At 40.1% G+C, this 27,791-nt stretch overlaps 1 protein-coding gene across 4 annotated transcripts in view; it reads right to left on the reverse strand.

Moving 5' to 3' along the window:
* Positions 1-27,791, reverse strand: part of CTNNA2 (catenin alpha 2) — a 1,363,902-nt gene that overhangs the window by 854,777 nt on the left and 481,334 nt on the right. For all 4 annotated transcript variants that reach the window (XM_061432723.1, XM_061432722.1, XM_061432721.1 and 1 more), the window contains exon 7: positions 1,365-1,568. In XM_061432723.1, the coding sequence (XP_061288707.1) occupies positions 1,365-1,568 (204 nt within the window). The remainder of the gene's footprint in view (positions 1-1,364; positions 1,569-27,791) is intronic.

The raw sequence follows: 27,791 nt of genomic DNA on the forward strand, positions 1-27,791 counted from the left end.
TAAAAACAAACAAACAGAATCCCAGATTTTATAAGCCCTCTTTTTTTGTTATTCAAGATTCTCACAGGATGGGAGCCACTGATCAGCATTTCTAGCTGTACTCTGCATAGCACCTGTAGCCCCAAATCCCAAAAGTGTTGGCCATCCTGATCCAAGAGAGGAGTCCTCATAAGCAGCTGGGTGCCACGTGAGTCATCCACATCTTATTCTTTGTGTGCTGAAAATGGGCAAGTCTTCAATATCAAAGAATCTGAAGGTGTATGGAAAGGAAACAGATTTGGGTTTTCATAGGGCATTTGGCACTTTTTGTTTTTCAGATCAAAGTTCTCCAGAGGGTCTGGCAGCAGTAGCTCTGTGCCTGTCATCACTGACTCCTGGCTTGACCCAGGGGCCTACACGTTGGTTAGGGATGGGAGTGGTAAGGAGGGAAGGACACGGGTTGGCTGCTCTGTCTCAGTCTTGCCTGGGGTTGTTTCAACAGGGCCCAGAGTGAGTTTCAAAAGATGGGAGCAGATTTTCAGACTCCCCATTCTCTACCTGACAACTACACAGGCCATTCCTTCAATATGTAATGGCAAGGCCTCGCTACATTTTCCCACTTTATGTTGAATTCTTCCCAACTCAGGAGTCCAGAACATGAGGAATGCAGATCATTCACAGTTACAAGACCTGGGCATCAACAACATCATCTCTGCTGAATACATAATTCAGTGCTTTTCAAAACAAAGAATATGATTTCATCTCCTTCGTCTATTTACCAGTCTACAGGAACTACCTCATTTCACACCTGTAGGAGAGAACAGCTGCTGTCGCTGCTGCCATATAAATAGGTTTTACTAATATCCACTTGAAAACTTGAAGACTCATTCTCATAACAATTTCTAAATGCACAGTGAATCAATAAAGTTCCCCCAGATTCTATTACAGTTAGAATTTTCCACCTTAACCAACTCAGTCCAAACATTGAGAATCTGTATTTTCTAATGCCTCTTAGGGGTGAAGATTAGCCATCCACTACTGCCCGTGATTTTGACATTACTCTGAGCAAAGGACTTCAGAATATCCTGTTATTTCCAACCACCATCTACTTTTACCAACAGAAAACTTTCCTCAATCAAAGGCAAACCACTAAAACGACCCAGAAATCACTCAAGTAAATAGCCAAAGTATTCCTCTGAAACCTGTTCCACCAATCTCGTTCCTTCTGCCAACGCATTCTGAGAAATCAAGACAGAGCTCTCCAAAGGCGGCTCTTGGATTTCACCTGACCGACTCTCTCAGGGCATCTCCTGTCCTGGAGCCACCTGATCGCGCACCAGAATCTTCCACAGCGGTCGGCGCGGGCCCGAGAGCCTGGGACTTACGTTGTTCATGTACTCGCTAAGCAGGTCCTGGAGCGCTTGGCGCACCGCGTTGCACTCGGCCACGATCCGCTCGCGCCGGTCATCGCGGGTGCACGAAGAGTCAGCCATGAGCGCTGCGCCGCTAATGATGCTCTCCAGGCGCTCCTCCAGGGACGGGCGGAACCGGGCCTCGCTGAATGTCATGGGGTCCAGGATGATCTTGTTCTGAAAGGAGCACAGTGGGAAAGAAATCAGCAGAGAAGAGGCGGCTACCTTTGTACCCTGATCTCAAAAACAGAAATTTCTGAGACAAGGACTAGACTCTCCCTGGAGAATAAACCAACTACTTAAATAAAGGCTAAAGTGGCCTTGACACAGTCTCCACTTTCTGTAAGATACTTTGTCCTGAATCTAATCTTCAGGGAGAAAATGTCACGTTTTGTTTTAGAATGTGTTCTTGGGAAAGGCTGTATCAATGGAAGGGTTTTCCAAAGAGACTGTGACACTTTTTTTTTTTTTTTTTTTTTAATTTGTAGGCATCTAGGAAAACACATTTCAGTGTAGCACTTTGGGAGACTATGAGAAGATTTTAAAGCCCTAGACTAGAACACACTATGTAGTGGACAACTTAAGGATGCATTAGTGGTGACTTGTGTACCAACTGTGTCCCCTCATTAGAAGCAAAGGGTCTCATGGCAGGATGCTGCTTGAAACCTGAGTAAATAGCATCCAACAGGCACATACATTACAAGTTACAATACCTCCCACTAGGAACTAATGCTTAGCTACCTAATGTGAAGGACTGACTCATTGGAAAAGACCCTGATGTTGGGAAAGATTGAAGGCAGGAGGAGAAGGGGGCCTCAGAGGATGAGATGGTTGGATGGCATCACTGACTCAATGGACATGAGTTTGAGCAAGCTTCCGGAGTCAGTGATGGACAGGGAAGCCTGGAGTGCTACAGTCCATGGGGTCACAAAGAGTTGGACATGACTGAACAACTGAACTGAATTGAGGAACCAATGTGTTGTATAAAAACTAGATTTCTAGAAAAGGATTCATAATGTGTGTGCATGTATCTGTGTGTGATTGAGATGCACAGAAATATGCATCCAGAATTCAACAGATATATCAGCCTGTGTGAAGATCTGAGAATCATCAGGTCTATGTGAATGCAAAGTAGTGAATGGTATACTAGCAAAGTGAACAGAATAAGAGCAGACCTAAGAAGGCCCAATTAATCTCAACTTACAAAGGTTTACAGAAAGACAAGAATTAAAAAGAAGACTGAAACTATAGTCAGATAGAAAGAGCAGAATCTGAAGAACAATAATTCTAGCAAGTCAAGGGAGCAGAAACACTGATGAAGTGTGTGGTGACCAACTGCAGGAAACAAAAGAGACAATACTGACTTTGTCCAACGGTTGGTTTCTACTGGGAACCCCTTTTCTGCTCCGAACAAGGAAGACATTCCAGCAACATTAATCCAAGTGAAATGAGCAGCTGCAGGAAATGGTTTCCTCATCTTCACTGGTGGTACACACTCAGACATCCAAGGACCACCATGGTGGTGATGGAGTAAATGATCTTCCAACTCTAGGATCCTTTGGCAGGACTGCCTTGCCATCCTTTGATGTCATATATACATATATCTAAGAAAACACAATTTATCATATCTACAAATATAATCGGAGAAGGCAATGGCACCCCACTCCAGTACTCTTGCCTGGAAAATCCCATGGATGGAGGAGCCTGGTGGGCTGCACTCCATGGGGTTGCGAAGAGTCGGACATTACTGAGCGACTTCACTTTCACTTTTCACTTTCCTGCATTGGAGAAGGAAATGGCAACCCACTCCAGTGTTCTTGCCTGGAAAATCCCAGGGATGGGGGAGCCTGGTGGCTGCCGTCTATGGGGTCACACAGAGTCGGACACGACTGAGGTGACTTAGCAGTAGCAGCAGCAACAAATATAATAAAGAAAGCAAATGAGAGTAGGTAGTTATAGCATTGCCCACCTGCCACCTGCTGATACACAGTATGTGCCTACTAGATTGCTTAGTGCTAAAAAGAGGGTGAAGATCATAACAAAATAAAAATAAAAAACCTTGGGTAGAATTTTTTCCTAATAGGGATATAAAATAGCTACTTAGTTATTACAAAGTAGATTCAGGTATGCACTCTGGGAAAGCCTATCCTAACTCTCCAAAGCATCCTAAGGTATTTGAGGAGGGGGGCACTTCCCTGGTGGCTCAGCCAGTAAAGAATCTGCCTGCGATGCAGGACACCTGGCTTCAATTCCTGGATCGGGAAGATCCCCTGGAGTAGGGAATGGAAACCCACGCCAGTATTCTTGCCTGGAAAATTCCATGGATAGAGAAGTCTGGCAGGCTACAGTCCATGGGGTCCCAAAGAGTTGGATATGACTGAGCAACTAAGCACGTATGCATGCACATGCTCAAATGATCCATGGCTCTGATTCTCTGATTCCTGTTAAAATGCAGAACTCCATGACAGGGAGATCCTTTGAGCACAAAAGTATGACATCCTGAGGAATGAATGAAGCAAGTGGTGACTTACAAGGAAGCACTCACTAAACACAGACCAGGTCTGAGGTCCACTGGAATCGTGGATTTCCTAGAAATTTACTCATTGGTCAAAGTTCTCTCTTCAGTTTAGAGGATGAACAGGAGATATGCTATTCTGTGATAGGTTTTGGCATAAAGACTACCTTCACATTTGCATTTTCTTAGGTCTTAGAAAAAGGACAATCTTTACTTAACTCAGAATAGTGTTACTCAAATCCTGTCCCTTGTGCCCAAGTAGCCTCTCAAACAGTGTCAAAAAATCACATGGAAGCCTCAGTACAGTGGATGGCTTTGCAGCTAGAGGTGTCCTGCCCCATTTGCCATCTGTTCTAGAGCTGTGTCTGCAAGGACTCTTCCCAATGGGATCCATATGTGTTCTCTCTCCCTTTCTACTGCTTTTCAGATGATGCATTTATATATATATTTTTACCATGTAACATGCATTAAGTACTGATACTCTAATTAAAGAAATAACTAATCAAAATATAATTAGGCTATTATCCTTTATAAGGATTACTGATTTTTGAAGTACTCTTTTATAGAAATTCCTATTAACATAATACAGTGAAAAGTATTTGTTCTGCTTTGAGGTTTCAGGAGACTCTTCAGAGTTACATATTGGCCTGAGGATAGATTTTTACTAAATTTTTGGACTAAAAAATATAAAGAAATGCCAACTTGATAGAAATATACTGAGGTAAATTTGAACTCAATAAAGGCAACTGTAAAAGTTTCTCTGCAGAACAAGGAAAATGTTCTATTACCATTATACTATTACTTCTTAAAGTATTTTCCATGGAATCTGAGCCTAGAGATGTAATGTTTTGATGAAAAATTAAGTTTTCCTGGCCAGATATTTTTTGGAAATACTGCATGGCCCAGGATACATTAACACATGAAATGCTTTGGGGAATTCTGCATTAAAGAAGTCAGTTTACGGCAGCATTCCTCAAACCTATTTGAGCCTAGAAGGGGTGCCCTTTTAAAATACATGTATTATCTATGAGAACCTAAGGAACACACTTTGGGGATCGTAGCAAGAGAAAATTTACAGCGGCAGCGGAATGAGCTCCAAACCTCCATGGCCCAGGGCTGTCATGAAAGTAAATGCACTGAAACATTGAGCTTGAAAAACTCTGCATAAAAGTTACACTATTCATCATATTTCTAATGGAATTATTCATTACTTATAGATCACAGGGGAAAGGCTTTAAAAAAAAATCTCCCTGGAGAAGAAACAATAAATTTACAGTATTTCTGTCTATATCCATGGTGGAGATGGGGAGCACCATGATGGATATGAAAAGCTAGAGGGGAGAAGCCTCTGAGGGGAAAGAAAAGGCCTAAAGGGCAGTACACATGTGTGTGAGCCTCTGTGTGCATGCGTGTTGGGGGGAGGGGTTGGCTGTGTGTGTCTTATGTATGAGGGGTGGGTTCGGGTTGTGGGTAATGGGTATGGGGATAAACTGGGGGCAGAAGGTATGGGTTGTTGGGGTGTGTGTGTGTGTGCACATGTGTTTATTTTCAGAAAACTGGAGAGCTCTCAAACAGGCTTTAGGAAATCAGAAAAGAATATGAAAAAAAGAAGAACCAGATGAAGTCAGTGGCTTAAGGACTAAAGGATAAGACCATCTACTGTTGCTAAAGTGATAGGAAAAAACAAACTCCTAGAGCTGGATCCTGAGCAAGAAATTCAGAGAATGAAAGTCTAAGATGAATGTAGGAGTGCTGCTTCTGAATTATTTGGGAATGACTTTAAAAAGAAACACTTAGGCAAGTTCTCTTTGCTAGCACACTTGGGGGTCATTTCACATCAGTATATACATCTTATTTTCTAGCATCAGCTCAGCAGGTCTTCGGCTCTCTATGCGGCTGCCCTCTACTGGCCAGATGGCGCTCAGCAGCAGCAGCACCCAGGATCAAACCCAGCTCCCTGGTCACTGAGGGAACATTTCACGGGTAACATGCAAGCATCAAACAGAGAAAAAGGAAGGCCAAGGATTCCTGGCTCTCCCTTTATGACAAACATGTGCTTCCACAAGAGGATTTTATGCTGTTTCCAAGTGTACAGGCTTATTTCTTTTAGTCCACTGAGATTTTACATTTTAAATATCTAAGTCCCTTGTTTGCATTCCTAAAGCTCATTTAATCTTTTTATCCTTTTGATATTTTAGCTCATCTTATATTGTCATTTTAGTTCATTTTAAAATTGTGGGACTGCATGTTTTTTACTTTATCTTTTTCTTCTTTTTTTAAAATAAGGCTTAATTTCTTTTTATCTTGTCTATTTTCAGACCCTTTATAATAATTGAACTGCATATCTTGCATAGTATTTTGTGCATTGTGATTTTTACTTATTTTTATTAACATCTTTACTTTAAAAATCACTGTTTTCATCCTGACAATTTATAGAGTGGTAACTGGAAAACATGACCACAAAGACAGAAGCCACAATAATTCACTCCCAAGAAAAGGGGGCTAGAATGCTCTTCTACCATCAAGTTGGTGCTGTAATAGTCTCTCTCATCCTACATAACTGATTTCCCATTTTTTTCCCAATGTTGAACTGTATAAAAGTTTTAACTTGGAATAATTCAGGGAACCATATATTTTGAAACTACTTCCCAGAATAATACATTCACCTGTACTCAACCCACATACAACTGTTACAAGAGCACTGTTTTTAAATCACCCCTATCATCCATTCCCTTTACAAGGACTCACATGATCTAAAATTTCAGGAATATACCCAGATGCTGAGTTATACTTGCTGCAAGCTCTGACACCACAGGGTGCAGCAGAGAGACCAAAGCAAGAAGCTGAATGCATTTCAAATGGTTTGATAGGTCCACAATTCTGTGCCCATGATATTGCCACCTCCATCTTATTAAAGAGGAAGATGGTGACAGATATGTTTCTCCCTGGACATCCAGCTAGGAGACAAAGACACCTGGCTTTGAGCACAGGGCTTTAGACTTTAAGTTTAGTGTTCCTTCCACTGTTTCAGACTGCCCATATTAAGTTAAATTGAGTCTAACAAATCATAATTATAAAAGTATATTTCTTATTTAAAAATAAATAAGTTCTCTGAAACCAAATATAATGGTATAAGTATCATCCATCATACTATCTTCTTTTATGGCATTTGGGTTAACTTGCCCTTCCCATGGATAGTTGAAAGTATAGCTATTAATTCAAGAAACAGGTGCCAGTTACTTCGGCCCAGATCAAAGAATCCTTTATTTCAAGAGGTTCACTGTCTAGTCAAATATTAAAAAACAAAAACATGTTGAACCAACTGTAATTTGAAAAATATACCCATGTTAAGGATGACTGAGTGATGGGAATCTGCACAGTTCAGAGGTTGAAGGTAGACACAGAGATCTTCCTGGAGATTATTCCTTAACTGAGACATAAAGAGTGACAAGCAGTTGACCAAGCAAAATTAGAGGCAATGGAGACAGAATAGGAAGTGGGAACAAATGCACAATATACAAAGTGTATCACAGTATACCAAGTGTATCAGAAGCAATTTACTGAAGCTGAAGTGTTAAGTCTGAAATCACAGGTGTGGTGTGCCATGAAGGGGCCCTAAGCAACTCTCATTTAAGAGAAACTTTTGCGTAAACATAGTTAACTGACCATATCCACCTGCTGCAACTATAGATCCACCAGTTTCACAAGGAGTCACATTTGACCCCAGCAGCCCCCGTCAATCACAGAGCCATTTCCTGTCCAGTGGGGACTTCTTGGGCAGGCAACCTCTGCTCTCACTCTAGCCTCCTTACTGGCCCGGGTGAGACCCGCTCAAAACTGTGCCAAGGCTCTTCCTACACTGTCCTCTCTTTCCTGCTAATTTCACAGGCAGTTGACCTGCATAGCAGTTAAAAAGCTCTCTTGGCCTATTTCTGCTGGTTCTCTCCCACCTAATCCTCCACAGACAATTCCTTTATTACACGTCTAATCCCATCTGTTTTGGGATTTGTCTGTCTCCAAGGACCCGAAAGGACAAAAAAGGAGACAAAGTTGGTGAAGTGAGCAACAGCCAGATCTGAGGAGCCTTCTCTGCTCTATTAGAATGCTTTCACTCTGTAAATGCCCCTTCAGACACTGGAGAGTCATCAAGAGTTTGAAACATAAGAGTGACATAATCCTGTTTGGCTTTAGAAAGTTTTCCCCAGCAGTCAGGGAAGGCAGCTTTGGCAGAAGGAGAAGGCAGGGAGCAATTATCAAGCCTTCAGAACCCAGAAGAAAGATGGGCTGAGTACAAGATTGTGTTTGTATAAAAAAGATTAAGGACATTGTATTGGGACACACTGAGAATGTGAATCTGCAAAATTTGGAGATATATTGGCTATAAGAATGTAGAAGGAGTCAAGGATAAAACCTAAATTTCTGGCATGAGTAACATCAAAATGCACATATCAACCAGTTCTATCCTGGGTGTCAGCATCCTGTTTTGTAAGTAAAGTTTTATTAGAACAGTCAGGCCCATTCATTTACATACTGTCTATGGCTATTTTCACACTGCAGTGGAACAGTTTAAAAGTTAGGACAGAAACTGTATGGGTTGCAAAGTTTGGGATATTTCCTGTTGACTCTTGAAGAAAACATTTGCTGATTTTGAACAACTGTTAACAGGTAACAGATAAAGAAGAGCAGGTCTAGAATGTCTATGATTTATTTAAGTAGAAAAGTCTTGTGGAAAGTTGATTATAAGTACTGATATATGAAAACGGGCCAGCTATAAAGTGGAGTAGCCTTAGAATAAAGGCTGGAGTGGCAGCCATGAGAATGGATGTCCTATCCCAAGGCAATGGAACAGAATGAGAAGATCAGTGAATCCCAGACAGACTGGGAAACCCTCAATATATCACAGAAAAAAAAGTCCACAAATGACATGATAAAGAATGGTCAGAGAGATCTGATCAGACCTAGGAATGATTTTATTGCCGTAGTTTACAAGGAAGGATACTAGGGAATTTTATAAAAAGGGTAAATAAGCTCAAGACTGAAAATGTTCAGTGAAACTAAGAGGTAAGAAGTTACCAGTGGCAAATTGTGTGCTTACATGTGTATATCTGTGTGAATGCAATATTTATTTATTTATTTTTTTGCAACCCTGCTTTAGTTCTGTTTTACAATTTGTGCTTTTGTTAGTTTTATTCTTAACTGGTAAATATAATTTTTGATTTCCTTTGTTTGCTGGGTCACTCTACTGTACTTTATTTTTGTTGGACTGTTTTGACATTGCTTATGGGTGTATATCAGAGAAGGCAATGGCAAACCACTCCAGTACTCTTGCCTGGAAAATCCCCTGGATGGAGGAGCCTGGTAGGCTGCAGTCCATGGGGTCCTGAAGAGTCGGATACAACTCGCAATATTTATTTATAAATATTTTAATCCAAAAGCCACATCAGGCTCAATGGAAAGTAGTAGAAGCAATTTATTTAACTAAATAAATTGGAGATGAAACAAAAATATTTTCAAATTCATAAAAAAACTTTCAAATTCATAAAAATATTTAACATTTTCCAGAAGGTTCTAAAAACAACTAGAAAACAGAAAGAACTAAATGATATCAAATTAGGAAGGAATAGATAAAACTACATATGTCTGATTGCAGATGTTATAACTGCTCACTTAGAACAAATGGGAATCAACCAAAAATTTATTGCAAATTAAAATTTTTAAAAACTCATGAAAGCATTTATATTTATATGTAAAGTCAATTGCCTCTATACATACAAGAACTATCCAATTGGGAAGAGCAAATTTATAAGGACAAGAATTACAAAACAACATACACAGAAAAACACACTAAGATGTCAACTAGATACAACAAGAAATGTGCTGAAGAAAGGTGAATGGTGTAGGCACACACTTCAAGCACAGGGCAGAGGCAGAACTGGGACACACACCCTCTAGCTCTGGAGTCAAGTTCAATGGAATGTCCATTTCTCCATCTTAGACACTAAAGTAGTGTCTAGTAGGAGTGTAATGTAGCACATGATTCTTTCTACTTTCAGAAGGTATGGAAAACAGTGAATAATGATCAGAGGTCAAAACTCACAAGATGCTTTTTGTTGTTGTTGTTCAGCTGCTCAGTCGTGTCCAACTCTTTGCAAGCCCATGGACTACAGCATGCCGGGCTTCCCTTCCATCACCATCTCCCGGAGTTTGCTCAAACTCATGTTCATTGAGTTGGTGATGCCACCCAACCATCTCATCCTCCGTCATCCCCTTCTTCTCCTCCTGCCTTCAATCTTTCCAGCATCAGGGTCTTTTCTAATGAGTCGGCTCTTTGCATCAAGTGGCCAAAGTATTGGAACTTCAGCTTCAGCATCTGCTACTTTGTTGTTCAGTCGCTGGGTGGTATCCGGCTCTTTTGCAATGCCATGGAATGCACTGCACCAGGCCTTTGTCCATGGGATTTCCCAGGCAAGAATATTGGAGTGCTTTGCCATTTTCTTCTCCAGGGGATCTTCCCAACCCAGGGACTGAATCTGAGACTCTCACATTGGCAGGTGGATTCTTTGTACTAAACCACCTGGGAAGCCCACAAAGCTACTTTAATCTACTTTTAGTTATCTATCTCCAACCGCACAGCAGGCATTATAACATACTTCTTCTACCAAGAAGATAAACAAATATTTCTTAGTCTTTCCTGAGCTATGAATTAACAACCATCTTAAAGCTGAGTTCTTACCTAATGGCACTTATGAGCATGACTGGTGTAGGTGGTAAGATCAAGAACATAAAAGTAATATATTTAATTACAATTATGTCAGTAGAAAAGCTCCAGCACACACATAACCCTAATGGAGTGGTTTTATACCCACAGATTATGTTCCCAAGATTTTTAATGCACAGCTGAGGAAAGACAAGGCCTGGCATGCTGCAATTCATGGGGTCGCAAAGAGTCGGACACAACTGAGCGACTGAACTGAACTGAGGAAAGTGAAGGTTTTTTTTTTTTTTTTCCTTTACTAGCCAAGAAATTACTTGCTAAAGACTGGGAGAAAAATCTTATTTATTATCTTTACATCTTTCAGGCTTTCACTCTTAATTAAACTCTTTATCTCAAATGCGTACAGAATTTTCAAAATGCCAGAAAAGACAACAACAACAAGAAGATGATTTAATCAATTGTTTTCCTAGCTCTAATCTTATAAACATGGAAAAAGCCAAAGCTAGTGGTATGAGTAAGTTCTGTGTTTCTTTGTTGTTTGTGACAACCCTGTGAGATAAATGTGCCCTGGGTTTTTACTACCTACATAGTTCAAGGTAGCAACTAACGAAAAATAATAAATTGTGCTGTTCTACCTCATAAACACCAGACCTTCACCACCTACTGTCCAACATAACTATTTCAAATCAAACAAGCAGAAGAAAGAATAAATGTCAACATGCCCTTCTGCAACCATTCACTTTCATTTTTTAAAGATGTCGGAAAAAAAGTCTCACAAAGGAAGGTAACATTAGTCAAAGTCATTCTTCTAAAGGAATATGTCATTCTGGTCTGGAGTAATTAAAGCAATGCAAATCAGAAAACTTAAATGACAACGAATGTTTAAGGGAGGGAATATTTCTCCTTTAAATATTCTGAGACTTTTCCTGGAATTGGCAACAATGTACATGTCTTCACCTCCCTTTTTTTTTTTTTTTTTTGCAGATGGCACCCCACTCCAGTACTTTTGCCTAGAAAATCCCATGGAAGGAGGAGTCTGGTAGGCTGCGGTCCATGGGGTCGGAAGAGTCAGATACGACTGAGCAACTTCACTTTCACTGTTCACTGTCATGCATTGGAGAAGGAAATGGCAACCCACTCCAGTGTTTTTGCCCGGAGAATCCCAGGGACGGGGGAGCCTGGTGGGCTGCCGTCTGTGGGGTCGCACAGAGTCGGACATGACTGAAGCGACTTAGCAGCAGCAGCAGCATCCTATTTACCTCTGTGTATTTAAACTGTGTTCTTTGTCTTGTCTTGGGGTATAACCGGGTAGGTTTTTTGGTTTCACTGATAAAATAGCCTTTCCTTCCTTCCTTCTTTTTCTCAAGTACGAAGTTCAGGAATTTTTCTGTTTCTTGATGCACGAAGAAGTACAAAGCCCTGTGGTCTGGAGTGAAGGGTTCCGTAGCCTGGGTAAAACATCAAAATGACTGAGCCTTCCCAGAAAAATGGAAACTTTGGTTCAGTTCAGAGCTTTCTGTGGCTTTGGTCTGTCAAAGTCATCCAGGACATAGAAGTCACAGAGAATTTCAGAGTTGTCAATATTTGTTAAGGCATTTAATTTTATTCACTGTATTATTTTGCTGCTGAAATAATTCCAAACAAAGCATACAAATGAACAAGTCCCAGCAGTATCTATCAGCCAGTCATTCATTAGATGGTAAGACAGCATCACGACTCAATATACATGAATCTGAGCACACCCCAGGAGATAGTGAAGTACAGGGAAGACAGCATGCTGCTGTCCATGGGATCACAAAGAGTTGAATATGACTTTGCTACTGAACAACAACAAAGTATTATTTTTTAAATGTCTATCATGTGTTTGTGTGCTCAGTCTTTTCTGACTCTTTGCGACCCTATGGACTGTAGCCCACCAGGCTCTTCTGTCCATGGAATTCTCCAGGCAAGAATATTGGAGCTGGTTGCCATTTGCTCCTCCAGGGGAATCTTCCCGACCCAGGGGTTTAATTGGCATCTCCTGTGTCTCCTGCATTGGCAGGTGAATTCTTTTACCACTAAGCCACCTGGGAAGCCCAAAATGTCAGTTGTCAGTTTAAAATCTAATAATCCTTCAGGCAGTCTCTTCCAGTCTCCCCTTACAGTGTCTATAGATAGAGGGGGGAAAGGAATTTTATAGCCCCGAAAATTGAGAATGACAGACATCTACTGATAATGAAGCATGGTCCTAATTCCGATTCTGAATGCTTTAAATCCTTCTATTAAGACTGACGTCTGAGATAAAAGCATAAATCAAGACCATTTTAATAAATTAACCGAGGTGTCTAAATCAAAAGTGTGTTATTTGTTTAGTTTTAAACACTAATTCTCCCTGTGGTGTATCAATAATTAACACAGATTCATTTTCATCTTTTTCATTCTTTCCCAAGCTTCTCTCCCAGTGTGAATCTTTCTATCTCTAAATACAAAGTTGTTCATAGTGCAACTGGGGTAACATTTGAAATGGAAAATACTATAGGTACTGAGTTTTAATCACCTAATTATTTTTATTAAGCTACAGAGAAACTCTAAGCTTCATTTCTGGATGTGCCTTAATTTTTAAGATTGCATTTTAAAATATATTTCTTAACACTTTCTTCTCAGGCATATACTTAAACTAATTATACCATTTATAATATACTTTAGATATTATTTATAATTAAACAGTTCAGTTTAATTGGAACTAAATGACAAAGATAATGACTTGATAATTATATAGCACTTTTTATTCTTAGATATCTAATGTTTTTTGAAAGAGAAATCTAAGACCACATTAATTTCAATTTCATTTGAGAAGAGAGTCTGCTATTTAGCAAGATGGAGTTATATATTTACCAAAGGCAATGGATTAAAAAAGCTGGGTGAGGAAGTCCAGCTGTGGACTCTTCCTCCTGGATGTTTTGATCTTAGGGAAACCGGTTTCATTTTGCCTAATTCCATCATCTGTGTATGTTGCTGAGTTGTTGCAAGCAATTCACGAGCACAGTCTCAAGCTCTGACAAGAACAGTAGTTAACAAATCACAGTAAAGCAAGGCAGAGGTATTATCCTCTGCTTTACATTATGGACTGATCAGAAAGCAAGTGTCTAAACTGTCTTTAATCAAATTGAGCCTTTAGAGGGTTGAAGAAAAACAAAAAAACTGATTTTACTCTTTGGCTGAAAACACAGCATATTATCGCTTCAATCCCCATAACTCTCTACATTGTTGACCCTCTTTTTAAACCAGTCTTCATCCTCTTTGACTTCTGTGTGAAGTGTTAGTTGCTCAGTCCTATCTGACTCTTTGCGACCCCATGGATTGTAGCCAGCTAGGGTTCTCTGTCCGTGGAATTCTCTTGACAAGAATACTGGAGTGGGTAGCCATTCCCTTCTCTAGGGGATCTTCCTGAGCCAGGGATAGAACGCAGGTTTCCTGCATTGTAGTCAGACTCTTTACAGTCGGAGCCACTTCTGGTGGACTTCTGTGTAGTATTTAATACAATTTACCATCCACTCCTTAAATTAAGCCTCACCTGTGCTAAAGGGCTTCCCTGGTGGCTCAGAGGGTAAAGTGCCTACAATGCGTGAGACCCAGGTTCGATCCCTGGATTGGGAAGATCCCCTGGAGAAGGAAATGGCAACTCACTCCAATATTCTTGCCTTTAGAACGCCATGGATGGAGGGTGGTGCAAAGAGTCACACATGACTGAGCGACTTCACTTCTTATGCTAAAGGAAACCATGCTTTAATGTGGGTCTCCTTGTACCTCTCCGACAGCTCCTTCTCTCATTCCTTCCCCAGTTCTCCCTTGATCTACATGAGCAGCTGGCATATCTCAAGGTCCTGCTCCTTGTCCTCAGAAGTCTTCTCAATGCCCTCTTTCCTGGAGAGATCTCCTATCCAGGCCTTAGCCATTATTTAGTCATGAACAAGAACTCAGATCCCATGTCCAGTCTTGTCTCACGAGGCCCAGGCCCTTCCCTATAGCTACACACTGACCATTGCCAACTAGATGTCCAATCGTCACCCCAAGTATAAAGGAACTCTTCATCTTCCTCCAAAGCTTAGCACCCTCAGTCCTATAAAGGAACAAGCAGGAGAGAAAAACAGGAACCTAAACTCTCACTTCATCCTCCTGGTTCGCTAGTGAGAAATTAGAACCCACGAGAAACCCTCGCTTGACAAAGAAATGAAGTGTTGCTCCCACAGGCTAGGTGCTTGCTGAGACCACGCAGTAAAAACCTGAGGAGTCATTCTGGCTCTGAAGTCCATGTGCTTGCAGCCTCATTCTCTCAGGCACTTCTATTTAAAGATCAAGCATTCTCGTAATATATGCTGTTGCTCAGCTGTTCAGTCATGTCTGATTCTGCAAGCCCATGGACTGCAGCATGCCAGGCATCCCTGTCCTTCACTATTTCCCAGAGTTTGCTCAAACTCATGTTCTTTGAGTCAATGATGCCATCCAACCATTTCATCCTCTGTCACTCCCCTTCTCCTCCTGCCCTCAGTCTTTCCCACCAGGAGTAAAGTGGTAGAGAGGTGGACAGTTTGGATTAAAATCTTGACTCCAATTCCTTCTAGCTGTGACTTCTAACTGAGCAGGTTGCATAAATGATGAGGGTCTTAGTTTCCTTATTTATAAAACAGCAGCAGTATCAACAGCAGTATTGATAGAGTCGAGTCATTGAGAAAATAAAATAACATATGTAAGGAGCTTAGAATACTACATGGCACAGAGGAGTAATAAATTTTAACAATGAAGTCATTTAAAATAACTCTTTCAAATACTTTGTGTGTGCCTAGTTGCTCAGTCATGTCCAGCTCTTTGCAACCCCATGGACTGTAGCCCATCAGGCTCCTCTGTCCGTGGGGATTCTCCAGACAAAATGCTGGAGTGCACTCCCATGACCTCCAGGGATCTTCCCAACCCAGGGATCTAACCCAGGTTTCCTGCATTACAGAAGGATTCTGTAGTTCCACTGTTACTCCACCCTCTACCCCATACTCAGGCCATTGTTGTCTCTCATTTGCTCCATCATCAAACTCTAAATTAACCTCCTTTCTTCTACAGCTTATTTTCCCCTAACAGATCATTCTTAAAATTCGTCTCAGTCCTTCTGCTCCACTGGTCCAAAACCTTCAATAGCTGTCAAACTACCTCTAATTACCAACTACTTGACAACATAGAGATACTGCTTATCTTACCTGGTGGTTCTCCAATTCTATTTTCATCATTCCTTTTGTAAAATTTGTCAAAGTCATCAATAGAACTAAACAATGGCTTGCATTTTTTCATGCAACCCTCAGAATTGGGATGTCATTTTCAGCAAGCACAACTTAAAGAAATGTAACTTCATATCCATTCACTTCAAGTCTCAGTTCAGTTCAGTTCAGTTCAGTCGCTCAGTCATGTCCGACTCTTTGCGACCCCAGCACACCAGGCCTCCCTGTCCATCACCAACTCCCGGAGTTCACTCAAACTCACGTCCATCGAGTCGGTGATGCCATCCAGCCATCTCATCCTCTGTCGTCCCCTTCTCCTCCTGCCCCCAATCCCTCCCAGCATCAGAGTCTTTTCCAATGAGTCAACTCTTCTCATGAGGTGGCCAAAGTACTGGAGTTTCAGCTTTAGCATCATTCCTTCCAAAGAATACCCAGGGCTGATCTTCTTTAGAACGGACTGGTTGGATCTCCTTGCAGTCCAAAGGACTCTCAAGTCTCAATGACCTTCAAAATTCTCTCCAGTCTAATGGCAGTATCTGCCTCTCAATGTCATCTCCCAGGACTCTCCCTAGAAACTCTTGGTTTGAGACGAAGTGGTGCCTGAGTACCACATTCCACCTCCATATGCTTTCATGGGCACTATGATATTAATTCTCTTTTGAAAATTGTGGGCCTCCCTGGTGGCTCAGCAGTAAAGAATCCTCCTGCAATGCAGGAGACTCAGGTTCTATCTGTGAGTCGGGAAAGTCCCCTGGAGAGGAAATGATAACACACTCTATATTCTTTCCTGGGAATTCCCACTGACAGAGGAGCCTGGCAGCCTACTGTCCATGGAGTCGCAAAGAGTCAGACATGACTTAGTGACTAAACAACAGCATTGAATATTTTAGTACCTTCCTCCCTGTTGCTTGTCTGAAGCCCATATTGACCCTATGCAGGGCAGACTATCTTCAACTCTCTGTGTACAAGACTCTCTTCTTAAGTCCCATTATTTAATTCCTTGTCATTTATCATCCAGCTTACCCATTTGGTTCTTCTTGTCTGACATTACTATGCATCATTAGTGGGAGGTGTGTGTGTGTGTGTGTGTGTGTGTGTGTGTGTGTGTGTGTGTGTAGTCTCTCTCTTGTGTGTTTGTAGGTGTGTTTAACACAGAGACAGAGAGAAACAGAGGGTTAGGAAGAGACCACCAATTAGGATGTTTTTCCCCCACATTTTTGTATCTTCTGCTACACCCAGCTGAATGCTCTTTGCACATAAGTAGTTGATAAATATTTGCCAATTAACAGATTGAGAATTCCACAGACAGAGGAGCCTAGCAGGCTACAGCCCACTGGATCGTAAAGATCTGGATATGACTGAGCAACTTTCACTTTACTCACTTACAAGAACAATGTTTTTAAATAATTTAAAAAAACTAGGGCTTATCCACATGTTATATTTCTGTCTAAAATCCTCTCCTCCATATATCCTTAAATAGTAAAAATGGCAAGCAACCTGAGAAAAGAATCAAGAAGTGACATGAACCCAATAATCCAGCAACCAAATAATTAGTTACTGGATTGTCAATGGTTTAAATTTTTCTAAGTTTAATAATAGGAGAAACAAACTTCTTATCCCTCAAATTAGTTACACTCTATGTCTGTGATTTGGAATGTTAAATTATCCACTTAACACAGAAAGTCAATTTATATTTCTCAGAAGCAATTATGACTTAATTGCTGTTATCAACCTAATAAATTACTAGGTGATTTCCACAAACCGGTTATACACTCAGATTTCATGTCTGATGAAAGAATAATTGTATCAATATTCTGCAAATATGAAAAGGAAATTGGTTCATTGGCCACGAAGGAAATGCATACACCTTGAGTGTAAACTCATCTATCTTTTTCTGTCTACTTTTAAGTACGCAAATTAAGATGAGAAAGATACATTTTGCCTCTCACAGGAATAATGTGCAATACGTTAATTGCTTTTCAAGAAACACAGCATGGCCTGACAAATATTCTTTGTACTTAATGAGGATGTTATGTTCTCCTTTGAAGTCTGGATTTTGATGTGCATCCGTTGATAATACTTTAAATCATACAGAGTCTTTGTATAACACTGGAACACAGACATCCGAAAAGGGTTAACCTAACTGAGAAGATAATGGATGCCCTTTGGAACACAATAGAATGTTTATGAAGAAGTGTCATATCTCCTCTGGGGAAATTGATATGGCCACAGTGCAGAAGGCTAAGAAGAAATTATTGGAGGATAATCTAGTGAGCCACTAAGATCAAAACAGTAAGCATTTTCATTTGTGAATCCTTTCAACAAACGTTTATGCTCACCATATTGATCAAAGTATTAATGAGACCTGGTCTCTGTCCTTCTGGTGTTCACATCTGTAGACACAGAACTGGGAACAGAATAATACACTTACTACTAGTATACTCAATGTCTAGTAGTAACATAAAAGGGACAGTGGTTTAGTTAAAAGGAAAATTAGAGACAGTTTCAAAGAATAAAGCACCCGGGCTGGTGCACTGGGATGACCCAGAGGGATGGTATGGGGAGGGAAGTGGGAGGGGGGTTCAGGATGGGGAACACGTGTACACCCATGGTGGATGCGTATTGATGTACAGCAAAACCAATACAATATTGTAAAGTAAATAATAATAATAATAATAATAAAAATTTTAAAGAAAATAATAAAGAGATACTGATTATCAAAAAATAAATAAATAAAAATACCATTTGAGAATAGTTTAAAGCCTATACGTACACACTATTATGTCTGAAACAGATAACCAACGAAATATTGGATAGCACATGAAACTCTGCTCAGAATGGATACATGTTTATGTATGGCTGAGTAGCATTGCTGTACACCTAAAACTATAACAACATTCTTAATTGCCTATACTTCAGTATAAAATACAAAATTAACTAATAAAAAAAGGCAAAGATTTCAAAGAAAGCGTCACAAGAGGGAACATGTGAAAGAAAGAGCAATTGTACATCTGAAGAATAATAAACATTAATTATGACAGGACATGGAACAGAAGGTGAGAAAAAAGAGAATCTGAGATAAAAGAGGTAGTCGGGGTCCTAGTGAAGTGATCTGATGCCATGCTAAGAACTTTAAACTATATTCCGGAGATGGAATTTCACTGGTAAAGAAAACATAATATCTGATTTGCATTTTGGTAAAGCTAGACCATCAGAGGTAATGGGATGGAAGGTGAGCAGGCAGAACAACCAGTGAGCAGGTTATTCCAATGGTTCAGGCCAAAACATGGACCTGAATAAACTGTGGTCATAAAACATGAAGGAGAGAGTGTCCATCCAAAAATTGTAAAAGGAATTGAATTTACAAGAGTTTAAGATTAACTGGAGAGGAAAGCAGGTAAGACTCTCAGCTTTCTAGATTGAATAACCACATTTATAAAGGTCACTTCTGCTGCTGCTGTGGCCGCTAAGTCGCTTCAGTCGCGTCTGACTCTGTGCAACCCCATAGACGGCAGCCCAACAGGCTCCCGCATCCCCGGGATTCTCCAGGCAAGAACACTGGAGTGGGTTGCCATTTCCTTCTCCAATGCATGAAAGTGAAAAGTGAAAGTGAAGTCGCTCAGTCGTGTCTGACTTTTAGCGACCCCATGGACTATAGCCTACCAGGCTCCTCCGTCCATGGGATTCTCCAGGCAAGAGTACTGGAGTGGGGTGCCATTGCCTTCAGTCATGTCCAACTCTGTGCAACCCCATAGATGGTAGCCACCAGGCTCCTCTGTCCCTGGGATTCTCCAGGCAAGAACACTGGAATGGGTTGTCATTTCCTTCTCTAATGCATGAAAGTGAAAAGTGAATGTGAAGTCGCTCAGTCGTGTCCGACTCTTTGCGACCCCATGGACTACAGCCTACCAGGCTCCTCCGTCCATAGGATTTTCCAGTCAAGAGTACTGGAGTGGGGTGCCAGTACCTTCACTGCATAAAGGTCACACTTTAAAATAAGAACTACTAAAAGCAAGGCTAGGCTTGACAGGGGAAAAACATTATGTTTAGTTTGAGAGCATTTGGATGCTTAGATTTTATCCAGATTAACATGTCACACAACCAGATGGACACCGGTCTGGAGCTCCAGAGAGAAGCTGGGACCAGAGAAACAGGCTTGAAGCACGTGGGACGCCAACCAGCCAAGCCTGGAGGTCCTTTAGTGAAAACTGAACAGAGTAAAGATAGAACTCTAGAGGGAAAAACACACTTAAGTGGCTGGAAAGAGAAGCAAGCCCAGGAGATGGGAGATGTGAGCGTCAAAGAGGCAAGGGGAAAAAAAGTCAATAGAGTCATTCTAGAAAGTTAAAGGAAATGTTACCTGGAGGAAGAATCAGTTTAAGGAAAGAGATGCCTCAGCATGAAAACAGTTACCTGGGCAGTTAAACCTCCACAAGTGGCAGGCTTCTAAGGCAGGTGGCTCGATGACTTGATGACTTTTAAATCTATCAAAATCTAAGATATATTGATTTAAACCCAAAGCACATGGCAAAGTCAAATACACATTTTTGTTTTTGTTGTTACTGTCAGCAATTTTGCACCATCAATACTTTCTCTCCTTCTTAAATGTAAATAGGTTTGAACAGTAAGTATTAATATAACCCTTTCAACTAAACTGACATACTCATTTTGCCTCCTCTGGTCTCCTGCAGATAGGTCACACATTCCTTCTTTCTCTCATTCAACAAACGTTTCTTGAGAGCCAACTATGCACAAGACCATGTTAAGTATCAGCAGTAAAATTGCTACCACAATTTTTTTTAATGGGATACCTTTTAAAAGAACATGAATTAAAACACATGATAACAAATGCACTACTTCTTTTTACTGTTCATGTAAATGCGTGGATTTACATGTGGATGCATAAAATAGAGAGCTAGTGGGGAGCTGCTGTATAGCACAGGGAGCTCAGCTTAGTGCTCTGGGATGACCTAGATGGGTGGGATGGAGGAGGTGAGGTGGGAGGGAGGCTCAAAAGGGAAGGGGATATATCTATACATATAGCTGATTTAGGACTTCCCTGGTAGCTCACCTGGTGAAGAATTTGTCTGCAATGCAGGAGACCCTGGTTTGACTCCTGAGGGAAGATCTGTCATGTAACTCAGGATTTCCACAAGCTGTGTCAGCAAGATTTCCTGGAGAAGGGATAGGCTACCCATTCCAGTATTCTTGGGCTTCCCTGGTGGCTCAGACAGAATCTGTCTGCAATGTGGGAGACCTGGGTTCGATCCCTGAGTTTGGAAGATCCCCTGGTTGAGGGCATGGCAACCCACTCTAGTATTCTTGCCTGGAGAATCCCCATGGACAGAAGAGCCTTTCGGGCTACAGTCCATGGGGTGGCAAAGAGTCAGACACACCTGAGCAGCTAAACACAGCACAGCGTAACTGATTCCTGTTGTTGTACGGTAGAGGCTAACACAACATTGTAAAGTAATCATACTCCAATTAGTAAAATAAAATAAAACAGTAACTACAAAAAAACCTTCATGTGGAGAGTCATGAAAGATGGAAGCCCTATTACTTCTGAGCAATCTGCCATCTAAGAAAGTGCAGCTCTGTTAGCTTTCTTGCCTGAATAAATGCTATCTACCTATGTTTGCACTCCATGTAGTTGGTATGTTCCTCTTGGTCTCAGTTCTTTTAGGCTCTTTCACTCTTATCTATATTTGCTATGTTCTTTTCACTGCTTAGACTCCTTGTTCTACTCTGTACCTCCCAATCTCCACCCTCACCAGCATTCAGCAATATACAAATCACTGGCCATGTCTTCCACCACTTATCTCTATTCCGCACACACAGCCTGTGGAAAGCCCGAGTTACACGGCAGAGGGTCTGAACTGCTTGAGTTTAAACCAGTCAAAATGTGCATGGTTTTACCATAGTTATTTGCATCCTAGAATTCTCTATTCTGCTCTAGTCTGGCACCACTTAACTGATAAGAAAATTAGCCTTTCTTTACTATAACATACAAGGCTGTGCAAAGCAATTAAGTAGAGCACAGAGATGGAAAGTTGCTAATGAATTACAAAGGATCTCTCCCCACTTCCCCTAGCCCATCCCTGTACACAGACATTGACTCTGAGTGCTGGTTTTAAATTAATTACTCCTTACTTAGGAAAGTAAATAGTGGTCACTAGGGAGTGACGATTTTATAACATACAGCAATTATTCTCTGAGAAAATGTATCTATGTACAACTGGTTTTTGCATAATTATAAATGTATAACCATAAACAAAAAGCATAATGAGCTGAAAATGACAACAAAGAACAAACTGCAGAATTGGGATTGCTGTTGACATTAGCAAAAGATATAGATGGTAAATCAAAGTTACTGGCAATGATTTAGAAAACTGTTTGTTTGAAGTTTCTGGGCCAAAGACACACAGGTGGCTTATATCTTATTTCCCAGCACATGATTCACCAGTAATGAGGCTTGTATTTACATTTTCAAGTATGTGGCAGTCTGACCATTATTTAGTTTTGATTGTAAATATATAAAATTTTTAGAGTCTACTTTGAGGACTAGGTCCATATTAACTAGATTTACAATATAAACTTTGTTAAAATAACACATTTTGAAACATTTTTAACTTACAACCAAATAGGTAAATTTAGATCATTTTCAAAAAAACAAATTAAAATTAAATTATTTTTATACTGCGAAAGATAATAATACAAAGGCATCCATTTCTCACCAGCACCATAACTAGTATTTATTTAGTGTTTATGTCAGCCAGTCTACAAAGTGTTTTTGTATGTTTTATTAATTCTCGCAGCAAACCACCATGGCCTCATTAGACCCATGGGAAATGAAAGCTTCAGTTCAGTTCAGTTCAGTCGCTTTCAGTCTGAAAGCTTACAGACCTGCTTAACCATCAGGGAAGGCCAGGAGGCAATCAAAACAGTCCCACCTGAAACATGAAAACCAATGGCTTCTTTTACTTCCAGGCCAATCAACAGCAGCTGTTTGACATGTAGTGAGTGGGAACTCTCAAACTCTCTTGTGTCAGTAGACCAGAAAAAAGACAGGGAAGCTTCAGGTTTTTCGAAAGACAACTTAGTGGCAATGTGAGAAAATGGGCTGAAGAAGATTGGAAGACTGGAAAGGAAATCACTTAAAAGGTCTTTGTCAAGATGAGACACAAAATTCTGGCAGACTCAAGTATCCCAAAATATTTATTAACTACAGATCTCATGTGAAAACTGGTAAGCAGGGACATAGGAATTCCCAGCCATCTAATGGAGGAAATAAGACTTTATGACCATAGTGAAATATGGTAAAGCCTAGCAATCATGATAGGTTAAGTGCTTTGGACATTTGCTCTGGAAATTTCAGTTTGAGACAGAACTCTCGTCTTTAACATTCAGCGCTTTCCAAAAACAGAACAAGAAATGGCCACCAATGATTTCCTCCCAGCAATGCCCTCCAAAGGCAGAAGGCACTGCCAGGCGTGTGGAGTAGAGACTTCAGAACTCATGATAAATGAAACTGGATGACATTGAATACCCTTTCCAACTTCAAAGTTTTATAGAGTGATGAAGAAAAGAAAATCTTAGTAGGAAATTAGTTTCAAAATGAATGGACTCTGTGGGTCTCTCCCTGTCTCTCTATCAAGGATAAATAGATAGTGTTCTATCATTAAAATGTCAAGTTTTTTTAATACTGACCTAATTGAAAAGCACTTTTTATTTTTTTAGCATTTTAAATAATGTTTCTAAAATCAAACTTTATAAAATGATTAAAAGAATGTATTCAATATTATACCATGACCCACCGGGAACAAAATTTATTTAGTATTTTTTAAACACTAAAATTGAGAATATGTGGGCATGAATTAGTCAGACTTAAGTAAGTGATTACTTTATGTAACCATCTAGTTTCAAGGACACAGTTTTTCCTGGTAATTACTGTGAAAAGTCAGTATCTGGGGAGACTTTGTTGGAACTACAATCCTTCAATAAAGTAATAATTTTTGAACTAGGCAAACTAGCAAATGTACAGGTACTCTGGGGGCACCCCTTTTATAAATCTGTAATTGTTAATGGAAATAATTTAGGAAAGACTCTCTGCTGTTTGTGTGTGCACATGTATATGTGTGTGTATGTGTAAAATAAGATTGGTTTTAACCTTTCAAAAATAAAGATTTTGTGTGCCTAAGTGAGAGAAAGATGACAAGGACACAGCAAATGGAGTAAAATGTTAAGAATAGGTGAATCTAAGTAGAGAATATGTGGTATCCTTTATACTTGCAATATGTCTGTAAATAGTTTCACTTTTTTTCAAGCAAAATATTTTTTTAATTAAGAAATATTAGTGAGAAAAAGTTTTGGAAATAAATACAGGGGGTAAAAATTCATAGCACACACACACCCATATATGTATATTCAGATGTATATATGTGTGTATGTGTGTGTATATATATATATATATGAACCACTTTGCTGTAGAGCAGAGATTAACACAGCATTGTAAAATAACTATACTTCAATAAAAAACACTAATACAATTTTTTTAAGATTGCTTATGCTTTGGCCAAGCCTTGTTTGGAAGTTGCTGTGCATGACGGTGTGGATATGGCTGCAGGAAAGTGAACAATATTATTGTATCTACCGTCTGAGCCACCAAGGAAGTCTACTGTATCTATAGCTACTGTCAATTAATTAACAACTTTTCAATCAGGCCCTGATTCCTAAGGCTTTTCTAGGCATCAGGTTTAGCACTAACTTTGGTTAGAAGATGTCTGGCTGACATTTCTGTTAAGAGAAGTAGGGTTAAGAGGAAAAAGTTATTAACCTACCATGGATTTGGCACCTATGAATGTTCATACCATAAAACTACTGTCACACTTTTGAGGAGTCAACATTATTACTCCCTGTTATAGACCCAGAAGCAGAGGCACAGAGGGAAGAGTTTTCGTGTCTGGATTCAGACATAAGCTTGTTTCATTCACCCTGCACCATGCTGTTCCATGATGCATGAGGGAAGCCAGCATGACCAGAAGATAAGCAGGGCCTCAGTTACGCTCTCACTACATCAGCCACCTTCCCGTCTTACTGTCATGTACATCTGCGGGTAACCATTTCCCTACAGCCTTCGCTCAATGCATGTGTATAATCAGAACAAAACAGGGCATCAGAGAACATGTGGAGAAATGAGCAATGGGACTCAACAGGTTATAGCGAAGCTTCCCAAATACGCTGCAGGAGAAGTTCCAGAAGTGTGTTAAGGAATTGGTTGGTGAAAAATCCAAATGAGTGTTTTTAGGGGCAGGAGGGGTGTGTGTGTGTATGTGTGTATGTGTGTGTGTGTGTGTGTGTGTGTTTACTTCACCACAGAATCAAATTAAATCTTATCCATGAGTACCTAGCACATTGTCATTACTGTATCATAGGAAGCACACAAGAAGGGGGAGGTATAAATCTGGAGGGCTAAGTATAGACAAGCACTTCTAACATAAGAAATCATAAAGAAAAATAAGACTAAGGAAGTAAACATTTTAAATAGATCACACTTTTCACCATTTAAGAGTTCACTAGATTAAAAGACTTGCTTGGTTCCCAAATTTTACAGTATGATTAATAAATAAATGATAATCAAAATATTTGCCATCATACATTTAGACAGTTTAGAATATGATAATCAATTACATTAGTATTCACTATTAGATTTAGTGCTAATTATTTGAAATAAAGATGAGCTCAGATCCAGAGAATCAATGTTCCTAATAGAGAAAATCATTATCCTGGGGAAAATACAGATTCTCCCATTTCCCCTTGTGAAAAGAAATAAAACCAGATTGGAAACATAACACTTTTGATTAAAGACGTCAGGGAGGCAAATAAATGAGAATTTGAACCGCAATTTTCAAGAAGGGTATTTCAAATCTCATTCTGTTATTTGCTCAGTGACTTTTTGCAGCTCTATGTTTGCTAATTGAAATGTAGAAGAGAAAATTTAATTGCCTTGGGATATTTCCTTATTATAATTATAATAAGACATACTATAAAGGCAAATGATGCTATCAGGAAATACTCTTAGGCTTATTACACCTTAAAAAAGTTAAATTTTCTTGGAAGCAAGAGGATATGAGAGGTATCAATATTCCGGAATAAGATTTCTCAATGATAAATGATGAAGCCAGATAAATGGGTCTCTGCTTTCTTGCTCAGGAAGAATACCTTGTCCCAGATGCTGGCTGATTGCCTCATGCTCTGCCAACAGAACCACCCCAAACTCTCCACCTGCCCTGAGCATCTCTTGTTATAATCTGCATCTGTATCTATCTTTACTGCCACCCCAGGCTTACAAACTTCAAAAACGGATTAATGCAACATCCATTGCATAAAGTTAGTGTACAGAAAGGTGTCACAAGCAGACTAACAATTCTCTGAGGGCCAACTGCACCTTCTTGCATCCCCTGAGTTTGGACCACGTAGGATGGATTTAGTTTGTGCTACACTTACAGGTAGAAAGAAACTCACTGGAGTATGACTTAATATTCTATTTGACCACCAGATGTCAGTGCATAGTAAAGAATGCTAAAAACACCACTGCTTGTTTCTGGGTAGCAAGGCTATTTTGGTGAGTTTAGTTTCCAGAGTGAAACCAGGGCAGATAAATTCAGAGATAGTCCATAGGGAGAAGATATGAGACTTGCTGGGTTTTCTACCTTGTAGTTACTGATATTATGTCCTAACACATAGGAAAAGTTCTCCACTTTAATAGTTGTCCACTGTAATAGTTCTCCACTGTAATAGTCTGTTGTTGCTTTTTAAAAGTAAAATAAACACTAATAAACGCATGCTAATTTGGAGCTCTGGTGGCTCAGATGGTAAAGCATCTGCCTACAATGCAGGAGACCCAGGGTCAATCTCTGGGTCGGGAAGATCCCCTGGAGAAGGAAATGGCAACCTACTCCAGTACTATTGCCTGGAAAATCCCATAGATGGAGGAGCCTGGTAGGCTACAGTCCATGGGGTCGCAAAGAGTCGGACACAACTGAGCGACTTCACTTTCACTTTCACTTAAACCTAAATAGCTTAAACTAAATTAGAAAAATCCTAGATGTTGTAGAATTTGGATTAAAAAAATTCAAAATATATATCCATAAATTACTAGGCATTTAATAGTCATATTGGTGGGACTGTAAATTAAAAGCCAGGGAAAAAAAGAAATCAATGCAAGAAAGTTATATTATATAAAAAATCAAATATCCCACAAAGGGCTGAAAGTTCTCAAGATGTCCCAGTTGGAATTATAAAAATGTTTGCTTGTTTGTTTGTTTGAATAATTAAATCTTACATTAATTATTTGGATATATGAAAATAAGAAGTATGGTTCTCAAGGTCTATTGATTATGCTCCTTCAACATGGTTCAGATACATACACTTCTTCCCATTTCTGCTCCCACAATGTACTGACATGCATAACCTCTCACTCTAATCACTCTCATATACTGCAGCTTTGCCCTTTTCAAATCCATTCTCCACCTTGCAGCCAAAAGCAAAAGTGAAGTCGCTCAGTTGCGTCCGACTCTTTGTAACCCCACAGACTGACTATAGCCTACCAGGCTCCTCGGTCCATGGGATTTTCCAGGCAAGAATACTGGAGCGGGCTGCCATCTCCTTTTCCAGGAGACCTTCCCAACCCAAGGATTGAACTTACGTCTCCCGCATTGCAGGCAGACGCTTTACTGTCTTAGCCACCAAGGAAGTCCTGCTGCTGCTGCTGCTGCTGCTAAGTCACTTCAGTCATGTCTGACTCTGTGCGACCCCATAGATGGCAGCCCACCAAGCTTCCCTGTCCCTGGGATTCTCCAGGCAAGAACACTGGAGTGGGTTGCCATTTCCTTCTCCAATGCATGAAAGTGAAAAGTGAAAGTGAAGTT

The sequence above is a fragment of the Bos javanicus genome, chromosome 11, assembly GCF_032452875.1.
Source record: "Bos javanicus breed banteng chromosome 11, ARS-OSU_banteng_1.0, whole genome shotgun sequence".
Lineage (NCBI taxonomy): Eukaryota > Metazoa > Chordata > Mammalia > Artiodactyla > Bovidae > Bos > Bos javanicus.